Below are 12,789 nucleotides of genomic sequence, written 5' to 3'. Positions count from 1 at the left end.
TGATTGACTTGAAATTTGAAGAGGACTTGCATGTCTGGTCATTAAATTCAACCACCAAGTATATTTGAGGTCAACATGGACTAAAAGGTCAACATAGGCCATATTTCTAAAATACTCAATTTTCATCCGATTGACTTGAAATTCTAAGAGGATTTGCATATATGGTCACTGAATTCAATCACCAGCCATTTTTCAGGTCAACATAGGCCAAAAGGTCAACATAAGCCAAGTTTCTAAATTCCTCAATTTTCATCTGACTTGAAATTTTCTGACTTGAAAGATAAATAATTTAAGAGGATTTGCATACCAGGTCACTGAATTCAACCACCAATTTTTTTAAAGGTCATCATAGGCCAACAACCTATTTTAGGGATTTCGCAAGTATCATGCTATGCATGACATATTTGTTGTTTATTTATTTTTAAAACGAGTCTGGGCTGTTGGAGGAGCTAATCATGTTCGACTTCAGAGAGAATATCACATTCCTCAAAATATTAACTAATGGTGATGTTGAATGAATACACACACTCGAAGCTTGGAACAGAACTGTGTCTTCGTGTTCACATACAGGAAGTGTGTTGGGCTGGATTGGAATGAAAATGGAGACACCCTTGCCACAATCGCTGACATATCACCAACTATATTCCTATGGAATGCGAACTGGCACAAGCTGAATCAGCTGGACAGCACCATGAAGTGGGTGTTTGGAACATATTGAAATGTATTTATGACAAATAGACTGGCTCAGCAAACTTTGCACTTTTTTTGCAACATTTGCACTTGTGTTCTCTCTGTATTTCCACCAGATGCAATGATGCATATCAATAGTTTATTGCTTAGAAAACTTTGGATACTCATTATTTCAAACAAGCCCACATGGATGTTTTAGATAAGCAGAAAGGTAAACTGATAGATTGAATAAATATCAAGTTGATATACCAGGTCTAAATATGCCAAATGGCCCCCTTCTGTGTCAATGTTACTTCTGTACAGTGCATTCAAAAAGTATTCAGACCCCTTCACTTTTTTCACATTTTATTATGTTCCAGCCTTATGCTGAAATGGTTTAAATTCATTTTTTTCCCTCATCAATCTACACTCAATACCCCATAATGACAAAGAGAAAACAGGATTTTAGAAAGTTTTGCAAATTTATTAAAAAGAAAATACTGAAATATCACATTTACATAAATATTCAGACTCTTTACTATGACACTTGAAATTTAGCTCAGGTGCCTCCCATTTCTCTTGATCATATTTGAGATGTTTCTACACCTTGATTGGAGTCCACCTGTGGTAAATTCAATTGATTGGACGTGATGTGGAAAGGCACACACCTGTCTATATAAGGTCTCACAGCTGACGATGCATATCAGAGCAAAAACCAAGCCATGAGGTCAAAGGAACTGCCTGCAGAGCTCAGAGACAGGATTGTGTCGAGGCACAGATCTGGGGGAAGCCTACAAAAAAATTCTGCTGCATTGAAGGTTCCCAAGAGCACAGGGGCCTCCATAATTCTTAAATGGAAGAAGTTTGGAACAACCAGGACTCTTCCTAGAGCTGGCCGCCCGGCCAAACTGTGCAATCGGGGGAGAAGGGCCTTGGTAAGAGAGGTGACCAAGAACCCGATGGTCACTCTGGCTGAGCTCCAGAGATCCTGTGTGGAGATGGGAGAAACTTCCAGAAGGACAACCATCACTGCAACACTCCACCGATCTGGGATTTATGGCAGAGCGGCCAGACGGAAGCCTCTCCTCAGTGAAAGACGCATGAAAGACCACTTGGAGTTTGCAAAAAAGCACCTAAAGAACTCTCAGACTGTGAGAAACAAGATTCTGTGGTCTGATGAAATGAAGATTGAACTGTTTGGCCTCAATTCTAAGCGTCATGTCTGGAGGAAACCAGGCACTGCGAATACTTATGTCAATGTGCTATTTCAGTTTTTTCTTTTTAATAAATTTGCAAAACTTTCTAAAATCCTGTTTTCTCTTTGTCATTATGGGGTATTGAGTGTAGATTGATGAGGGAAAAAAAAAAGAATTTAAACAATTTCAGCATAAGGCTGCAACATAACAAAATGTGAAAAAAGTGAAGGGGTCTGAATACTTTCTGAATGCACTGTATATCCTTGTAATGCCTTTGTAAGAGATTATTCTGTGGAGAATGATGAAAGTCAATTTCTTAAATGCATTGTCTTCTTGTTGAGAAATGTTAAATGAGATTAGGAGACATCGACATGTTACTTACATGTTACAAGGAATCAAAAGGAAATTTGACGCAGGTGGAGACCATTCAGCCCATCGTGCCTGCACTACACCAACACCAGATTCAATAAATCCGTCTAAGCTGAGACGTAATTTCATTGGGGGAATGGTGGCAGGAATTGGGATAAGAAAAGTGTGGCAGACTCAGGGACATCACCAGTGTTAAAAGAAAAGATGGGTAAAAATGTTTTGTGTGTTTGTTCAATTTTAGTATTTTATTTTATATATTTTTCTTTTTCTTTTTTACGGAGTGGGAGGGAGGAGCGGGGGAGGGGTTGAAGGTGTTTTTTGCATGAAGAATATACAACACTGATCACACACTATCCCTTTGAGACCCTCTCACTAACATCACAATCAGCACAGATATACACAACCACTCATCCGTTCCCTCATCCACCCAATCAGAAACTTCTTCATAGAACTCCAATAAATTTGTTAAACATGACTTCCCTTTGGTAGATCTATGCTGATTGCATTTAATTAGTTTGCATTTATTTAAATGTTTCCTAATCTTATCCCTAATTAATGTCTCCAATACTTTCCCTACAACTGAAGTCAAACTAACAGGTCTATAGTTCCCCTAATTCCGCTCTGGATCATTTATTAAATAACGGTGTTAGATTTGCTACTCTCCAGATATATCTAGTCCCGAACATCTTCTCCGAAACCGCTGATGGGATTGCGACCAAATTTGGCACAAATTATATTTGTTGCGTTGTGACTAAAGTTTGTTCACGGCATTAAAAAAAAATCGGGGTGTAAGGGGGTTCACCTGGGTCAAAGTGGATCCAGGTTTGACCCCGCCCCCCCCCCCCCCGTCCCACAAATAGGAATTTGCTTTTTCCTCTGAAACTACACACACTATTTCGATGAAACTTGACCACAATCTTCATCACCCCTGATATACCGAAGTTTGTCACGTAACTAAGAAAATCAAAGTCTACAGGGGTCTACGGGGGGTCAAAGTGGGTCTAGGTTTGACCCCCCCCAAAATAGGTATTTGCTTTCTTCTCAGAAACTACACACACAATTTTGATGAAACTTCACCACAACCCTCAGCACCCATGATGTACCAAAGTTGGTTCATGGCATTAAAAAAATCTGTTCCTTTGGGGGTCTATGGGGGGTTGCCCTCCAAAATAGGTATTTGCTTTCTTCTCAGAAACGACACACGCAATTTCGATGAAACTTCACCACAACCTTAATCACCCATGATGTACCAATGTTTGTTCAAGGCAATAGAAAAATTGAGGTCTTAGGAGGTGTATGGGGTTTGGGGAGGGGGCTTGCCCCCTAAAATAGGTATTTTTGTCTTTGTTTAAAGTCTTATGATTATGTTAGTATGATTCTACATGCTGCCCTGTCTTCTAGCAACCATTGAAATTAGTTTAAAATGCCCTTAGTCGGTGCAGTATAGTGTTTATTCTACCAGGTGAGCACCAGGGGTATTGCCCCTATGTTGAACAATTGTCACAATTTATAATCCAAATGTATATAATGGTGTGTGGGTATCTTTTGATACCTCAGGGAGATGGATGCCCCTGCCTCGCATAATCTCAGGTCACCTGTGGGCAAGTTGTAGTACCTGTCAGCCTCCCTTACCAGGGTAACAGTCCGCAGCCATGCGGTTTAAATGGCAGATGGCCCCGCACATCTGGTGGATGAGAGTCCAGTCGACTCCAATAGCACGGGCTGAAGAGGGTGAATTCCCCAACGGCCAGCAGAGGGACGGAGAGGAGTGGTGATGCTCCCGCCCTCCCAACTCCCCCCCCCCCCCCCCAACCCCTCTATATCACACACTTACCCATGTGTATCAGCCATAGAAAGACAATATGATGGCAAACACGTCATCATTGCCCGAGGAGACTCGACATCATTATTAACATATATAATAAGCTAATGCCATCTGTCTGTCACTCTGTCTATCCCACCCTGAAACACAGAAATACTCGTTGGCTAGAAATATATTGTTACGGAAACGGAGCACGGCACTCCCCTTTAGCGGGGGGGGGGGGGGGGGGGGGGGGAAGGTGGGGTTAATCCCCCTTCTATTTTCACTGGCCGTCTCCGCTCCTGAAGCCGACCCGCTCCCTCCACGAGGCAGGTGGGCAACCTCGTTCGAGACCGCGGACAAGATGTTATTTGCCGAGCGGATTAGCAGCCCGCGGTTCGAACCATTAGCAGTACTAAAACCCGATTCTTATGCGTTGGCCAAATCGTGCCACAGGTGTTCAATGATGGAAATCACAAAGACGACCGGACGAGCATGAAGAAGAAGACGAAGGTAGGAAATAACAGGATTTTATTACTAATTATATACAAGTCAAAGAAACCAAGGAGGAGGAAAGAAACGAAAATAATTTACAGAAGAGGAAGACACAGTGCTATACAGTCTTACTTATTCCCAGGGACAACAAGGACAAACAGACGACAAGTCAGACTTACACGGGGATGATGACAGGAATTGCAGGAGGTGGATGGCTGGACGGATGAGGAGGTGGGACCACAGGGCTGGAAGGGTGCGGGTCCGGCTCGTGTCAATGGCAAGGCTCGAGGTGAGCAGCCGCCGACCCTCCTCACTCTCGTTCGTACGGCGGCTTTGCTTCGCGGCCGCGGGTCGAACTGCCGTTAAAGCTCAACTCCTTCTCAACTCAACTCAGCTGCGGTGGACTCAGCTGCGGTGGACTCAGCTCATCTCCTTAAGCAGTCCCTCCCAACTTCCTTTTATAAGGCGCGTGGCGATCAAGCCGCCGGCCTTTTAGAAACGCCCATCGGTGAGCTCGCCTCGGCCTGGATTGGTCGCGAGGGCTCACCGATCCCGCCCCCTTGATGAGGCATTGGCAAAGCCACGCCTTGTTCCTGGTGCTTGGCTGACTCCTCCCACCTTCTTCTCCGAGATGACCTCGCCGTAATGGTGGCAAATGTAGTTGGCAATGCGATTGGCAATGACGCAGTTGGAAATGGAGGTTTTGGGGGAATTTGAACAAGGGAATCTATCTTATTCGATTCGGTGCAATGCAGTGTCAATTAATGGGCAACAGAGCCTTAAACTGGAACACATAATAAGGAAATAACTATTTTGAAGGGTATATGATTTTCTACGTGCATGCGATGGACTAACTAAGGGGACGACCTTTGACCTTTACAATTAACGGAGGTATTTACAAGGATCATTACATTTACACAGGGTGATATTTACAAACAGGATTCTCAAATCCGCAACACTGCACCCTCATCCTCCAGGCACGTCCCGGGCCTATAAAACTTAACTTAGTGTGGCACGTAGGTGTAATGCCCTCTAAAATTAACCTGACCCTGAGTGTGACAGTTTTAAAACACAAATAAGTATGTCCCTCTGCTGCATTGCACCCTGTCTAACAGATTCACGCCCACAGGATAACCGAATTGCGGAATGGTTCTCAAACTAAACATGTACGGTGGGGAGCATTATTTACAAGTGACGTTACTTGGACTATTTACAAAACGCAACCCAGGACCTGTGATTTTTTCCTTTTGGAAACAAAAAAAAGAATAAATCCTGTGGGAGGGGAGGAGACAGCATGCACTGCATCGACGCACCAGCACCAATAATCACCAAAGCACCACTCACCAAAACGCACCGGAGTGCACAGTCACCATAGTTCAAATTAAAAAAAACCCCTGTTGGTGGTCTTGTTCTTCGGCTCCCTCTGATGGCCATTGTTCTTCCTGATGTTGTCTTTCTTCATGTTCTTTTTGCTGGCGGCCTATTTGCAATAATAATAAAAAGCACAGAACGTGTCCACTTTTTTTTATTTATGGCCCACAGGGGCCGACTATGGGTGGTTCACCTGTGGGCTTGGTGCCACCTCACCGAGGTCCGCAAGCAAGATCTTCCTCTGGCCAACCTGGCCGGTCCCAGCAGAGGGGCCATGCCACAAAACTGGTGGTCCATAAGTGGTGCTTGGCCACAGACTGTGGTCCATAAGTGGTGCGTGGATGCAGGCAGCTGGTTGCGGAAATTCCGGGCACACCGACGCGGCCCCCCCCCCCCCGCATGCTCCCCTCAGTGCCCAGAGAGCACGGTCCTCGGTTGGGGAAGGAAGACAGAGAAGACAGGTGAGTGAGGGGTAAGTGCGCAAGGGTACACATCAGACAAGGCAATGCAGAATGAGGGGCGCATGGGAGCGAGCTGAGAAAGGTTTGTCCCTACGTACACCCCCCACATGTGACCTCCACTGCCCCCCTTGCCCCTCCCCGTATTTACAAAAGCCTACACATTTACAAATCCGTCACTACGTCTCGTCCTCCCCATATCTCCCCTATACCAAATTCGTCACAATCCCATTGTCTAAATTTGCCATCACCAATTCATCATCAATCATAAGGAGGGAGAGATGGAACATCAGCACAATGTCACACCCACATCATGATGCGTCTCACATTCCAAACATTTGCACAAAAAAAAAACCAATAACAACTGTGGCATGGTGTGGAGCCCCGTCGTCACCTGAGGTGAGTGGATGGAGATGGTGCGAGGAGATTCTTAATCCTAACTATCCTCTAAATGACTTTAATACACTTTACACTACCCAGGGTCTTTCCCTGCAAATCCATTGGCCATCTTACTCTATGCAGTTTTAAGAACCAAATTCCCATTGCCCAAACTGTGGTGCTTCATCAATTTGGGGTCTCACTCCCCCGATTCAACTCCCTGTGCCTTTGCACAATTTCAGGACTGGGTCGTGTGGCTCTCCCAGCAGGTCTACCCACCTGCACACCTCCACCACTGCAGTTGCCCCCGAGCTTACCTGCTCCTTACCCTAACCTATCTACCTGGGGAAGGCCCTCCTTGGCGCTTACCCCACTCGGTGCCCTCTCTGGCACTGGGCTATCCGGGTCCGTCCTCCGGATCCTCGGGCCCCATCCACAACTCTAACGGCTCCCAGAGCCCACCTGCGGCCTCACCTGGCCGACATCCTAACAGTGGCGGAGTGCCCATTTAACTACACACACTAACAGGCCACACGCCCAGCCATTTCCACGACACTAATGCACCCATCCAAACACCATTCTTCCACCACGCACCACAGATGCCAATATCCAACCACAATTTACCTACTCCCTCTACCTAACTCTTAAACTACCCTCCCCGGGTAGTCGTGATGGGGTCCATCCTTCCCATACACACCTTCGCACCATCCACTCCACTCCACATTTTCCACCATACTCACTCCACACCATCCATTCCATACTCCATATATTCCATACCATTCATTTCATTCAACCATGCTCACCTGTATTGGCACACCTGTGCAATCACTCCTAGTGCCACCTGCACCCTCCTTCCTCCCAGGCTTCTTCAATCATTCAATACAATGCACAACCACAATTGTTCCTCATGCACTGCTCCATACACTTCCACGCTCAATACAACTCACAATCACCTCACTCACTCATACACTGCTCCATACACTTTCGATTCTCAAACACATGGCATCATCTGATCTACCTGGTTTCCTTCTAACTTGGTGCTCCCCGTCTTGCCTTTAAACTAAGCACATCCCACGTCATTAACAACCATTCTAACCTCTCTATGTCCCCGACTACCTGTCCAATGTCGCTACTTACCTCTACCGTTACCTATGGTCATCTCTAGGTCCCTATACATTATCCTAACCCTCCCTCGGCGAGCTTACACTGCCATAAACCCCATAAAACTATAGCTCATGTGCCCCGTGGATGTGAGAGATGACAGAGTTGCCATCCCATCACATCGGGCATGTCCCACTATAAATTTTGCCCATCCAATTTCCTGCAAATCAAAATTTGCCAATCACTGCCAATCATTCTACCAATCATCAATTTGCCAATCATTTCTGCCAATCCTATTAACTACTCTCAATTTCGGATCCAAAACACTATTACCATCACAGTTCGCTATATCTGAGCCTCTCGGTACGTCATGACATCATTAAAACTCGGCTTCGCAAAGCCGAGCAATGAATTCGGGTGGTTTGTTCGCCTGCAGGTTGAGTCCGTCCGGCATTCGGTTCAAGGGAGGCGGTTTGCTCAGACCGAGATTCCACGCACCATCTCGGCGCGGAACCTTGCGGTCTCCGGCCCGATGACCGAAGCTCGCCCGGTCGGAACCCCGTCCCCGCCAGGCGGCGAACGTCCGACCTGGCCCCCCTCCCCCGGAATCGCGCCGATCGCCGCTCTGACGCGGTACCGACCATTCAGTGCGGGACCCGGCCCGAATCGTGCGCGACGCTCCGAAGAGCGACGCACTTACGGTCCCGGCCGGTCCTTGCTGCAAACGAAGCGCACCGCGCACAGAGTGCTCGCATCGGCTATCCGTCACCCTAAACGCTGCCCCGGTCAACGTCGATGCCTCCCGGACATGCTCACACCACTCGTTCCGTTTGTTGCTCATACATCCCATGCACTTCGTCAATTTCACCACCGTACTCCCTGTTACACACCACACCTCTCGCGCACCCTCTTGCGCACACTCGTCGTTCGCACACTTCGTTCCACACCTCTCTTCTGTTACGTCCTCCGTAACACTCACCATGGGCGTGCACTCTCGCATCCACCCACTCACGTGCTTCAATGGGCTCTCCCACACCCACGCCACAACCAACTCAGGTGTGCTTTCTCGCACACTCTTACCGGCCATCCCTAGCATGCATCCTCGCACCCGCTCCTCGGTCACATCCTCTGTGACAACTATGGGTGTGCACTCTTTTGCACACCCGATCACGCGCTTCGGTGCGCCCTCCCGCACACGCGCCACCACTAACTCACTCTCCGTGTCACACTCCGTACACTCCGATGTGCATTCTCGCTCGCACTCGGTTTCACACTCGCGCTCCGATGTGCCCTCTCGCACCTGCGCCACCACCAACTCACTCTCCGTGTCACACTCCGTACACTCCGACGTGCATTCTCGCTCGCACTCGGTTTTACTGCCACACTTTATAACACACTCACTCGCCGACGCACACTTTTTCCTCACACGAGTGCCATTTTCTCTCACACCACGCCCCACGGACCTCCCACAAACGCCCGGGTGCCATATCGACCCCAATCGCGCGACAATTCTCTTCGTGCCAAACACTCTGCCGAAAAACCTCTTAGCACCATATACAGCGCGACTCACCTTTGGGATCCTCTTCTCCACGCGCACCTGCAAATCTTTATAAGGATTAGCAAGTACGGCATCAGGATGCGAGCTTAGACTTTGTGCACAATCCATTTCTCCCTTCAATTCCCGGGCTACCTCCGTCGTCTTTCCAATTTCAACTATACCCATTATTTCTTTGTTCACCTCGACGACCGTTGTCTTTAATAAAATTCCCTCTACCTCAGCGGTCGCCGGCTTTTCCATACCCCGGGTCGTGATGTCTACCCCGGTCCAGTTACCTGTGCCTTGCTCCGACTCGCTCAACCTGCGCTCCTCGATTCGCGTTACCTCGTCGTGCACCCTTGGGACCTGCTCGCCCAACCTGCGGTCTCTGTCCCTCTCCATTTTTTCAGTACTACGCCTTGCTTCATACCGGGCTTTGGCCCTTACCAGCCCCTCACTAATTTCTTTAATTTGGTTTCCCAATTGCTTTTCCTGAGCCCTCACTTCGTCCCTCATTCTGCTTTCCATCCCTTCAATTTGGCTTCCCATCTCAGTTTTTAATCCACTAATTTGGCTTCCCAGCCCCCTGTTCTTTTCCCTCTCCTCATCCACCTTGACCATGAAGGCCTGCATTTGCAGCATGAGTAGGTCCCAGTTCATTGGTGCTGCGGGCGTGGCTGCCGCAACCTTGTGCGAGCCGCCATTTTGTGCGCCCGAAACCTCGTGTGCGAGGGCACCATCTTGTGCACCTGATACCCCCGCAACCACATCCTCATTGCTCTCCTCTCTCTCCCCCATATACATTTCCCTGGGGTCCTGGGTCGCTTCTACCCCTTCTAACTCCACCCCACCGGCATCCGGTCACCTTGACTATCCATGGCATGATTTTAAATTTGGATGTTTTAATAAAATTTTGGCCACTCGTAATTTTGAGTGCGCTAAGCGCACTTCAGGTCCGAATCTCGCTCCCGACACCAATTGTTGCGGAAACGGAGCACGGCACTCCCCTTTAGCGGGGGGGGGGGGGGGGGGGGGGTTAATCCCCCTTCTATTTTCACTGGCCGTCTCCGCTCCTGAAGCCGCCCCGCTCCCTCCACGAGGCAGGTGGGCAACCTCGTTCGAGACCGCGGACAAGATGTTATTTGCCGAGCGGATTAGCAACCCGTGGTTCGAACCATTAGCAGTACTAAAACCCGATTCTTATGCGTTGGCCAAATCGTGCCACAGGTGTTCAATGATGGAAATCAGAAAGACGACCGGACGAGCATGAAGAAGAAGACGAAAGTAGGAAATAACAGGATTTTATTACTAATTATATACAAGTCAAAGAAACGAAAATAATTTACAGAAGAGGAAGACAGTGCAATTCTACTTATCTATACAGTCTTACTTATTCCCAGGGACAACACGGACAAACAGACGACAGTCAGACTTACATGGGGATGATGACAGGAATGGCAGGAGGTGGATGGCTGGACAGATGAGGAGGTGGGACCACAGGGCTGGAAGGGTGCGGGTCCGGCTCGTGTCAACGGCAAGGCTCGAGGTGAGCAGCCGCCGACCCTCCTCACTCTCGTTCGTACGGCGGCGTTGCTTCGCGGCCGCGGGACGAACTGCCGTTAAAGCTCAACTCCTTCTCAACTCAACTCAGCTGTGGTGGACTCAGCTGCGGTGGACTCAGCTGCGGTGGACTCAGCTGCGGTGGACTCAGCTGTGGTGGACTCAGCTCATCTCCTTAAGCAGTCCCTCCCAACTTCCTTTTATAAGGCGCGTGGCGATCAAGCCGCCAGCCTTTTAGAAACGTTCATCGGTGAGCTCGCCTCGGCCTGGATTGGTCGCAAGGGCTCACCTATCCCGCCCCCTTGATGAGGCGTTGGCAAAGCCACGCCTTGTTCCTGGTGCTTGGCTGACTCCTCCCACCTTCTTCTCCGAGATGACCTCGCCGTCCGAGATGACCTCGCCGTAATGGCGGCAAATGTAGTTGGCAATGTGATTGGCAATGATGCAGTTGGAAATGGAGGTTTTGGGGGAATTTGAACAAGGGGATCTATCTGATTCGATTCGGTGCAATGCAGTGTCAATTAATGGGCAACAGAGCCTTAAACTGGAACACATAATAAGGAAATAACTATTTAGAAGGGTATATGATTTTCTACGTACGTGCGATGGACTAACTAAGGGGACAACCTTTGACCTTTACAATTAACGGAGGTATTTACAAGGATCATTACATTTACACAGGGTGATATTTACAAACAGGATTCTCAAATCCGTAACAATATATTCAGCAAAAATCTGCTTCAAATTAATCCAAACATATGGGAAAATTCTATTTTTTTCAATCAGACGAATAATTTATCCTGAGCGGTGTATAAGGCAACAGACCGCTGCTTCGATTGCTCCCGAATTTTTTAAAATTTATTTTTATTTGCAGCTAAGAAATATGCCGTGATATATTTGCTGTTAAGAAATATGATGATGTTGGAATTTCACAATACTCTATCGAGCCTAAACAGTATATTTAATAAGCTAATGCTGTATGTCTGCCTTCCCCCTTGAAACACGGAAATGCTCCTCGGAGACTATAAATTGCATAAAAGTTGCTTCAAATTAATCCAAACCTACGGGAAAATTATACTAGTACCAGACTGCAAAGCCGCAATGAGCCGGCGAAGCCAAAGCCTCTTGCCACTATTTTACCCATCACGATGGCATCAGTAGGTTAGGTAGCTGATAGTAGGTCGGTGTAGGTACCGTACCTGGTAAGACTTGGTAAAAGAGAAGAGCAGACAGTCCTCCCCAATACCTACATACAATAAATGTCACAAGAAGCTTAAGGAAGTAACTATACGATGTGCTAGCTTAAGGCTTATTTTAAGAAATTTTAACTGGGCTTAACATACGTTTTCACAGTATGTGTGTAGTCTTCTAAGTTCAGTCGCTGTCTGGGCTGGTTCTCTCCGGCACGGCAGCTTCCTCCACCAGAAGAAGTTAGCTTGCAGTAAGATCAGTGCCGACAGATCAGACGATAGCGCCGTTGCAACGCCAATGTATGACTGTCGTTAATCAAACCGAGCTTTCTTTCTTCATGTAAACCGCTTATACCGTATTTCTGGCCGTGAAAAACTATCCCCTACGGCCGCGAGATTTCTAAAAAATAATTCTTCGTCAATTTTAGAATATTTGACGCCGTTTTCACCATCCGAAATGCGTAATAAGCTTTTTTGAAGTATTTTTTCAAATGCTCGAATCTCATTGGTTCCGGTGTTTGGTGACGATTTTCGTTGAAGATAACGAGGTTGGTCTTAACGTATTTTAATTACAAATTAGAGGTGCATTAGATTGTGAATCAAACAAAGACGGGTGAAACAAACTCCTATTGAACTTTTTCGCAATTGTTTTATGCAAACTTCC

General features: G+C 47.3%; 1 protein-coding gene across 1 annotated transcript in view; it reads left to right on the top strand.

The window, feature by feature from the left end:
* The window catches only part of WDR19 (WD repeat domain 19), a 185,022-nt gene that overhangs the window by 48,879 nt on the left and 123,354 nt on the right, over nucleotides 1-12,789 (top strand). The window contains exon 4 of the mRNA XM_068120441.2: nucleotides 571-696. Coding sequence (XP_067976542.2) covers nucleotides 571-696 — 126 coding nt within the window. The remainder of the gene's footprint in view (nucleotides 1-570; nucleotides 697-12,789) is intronic.

Source organism: Myxine glutinosa, chromosome 1, assembly GCF_964187855.1.
Source record: "Myxine glutinosa chromosome 1, kmMyxGlut1.1, whole genome shotgun sequence".
NCBI lineage: Eukaryota > Metazoa > Chordata > Myxini > Myxiniformes > Myxinidae > Myxine > Myxine glutinosa.
This window is presented reverse-complemented; position numbering and strand designations above follow the sequence as displayed.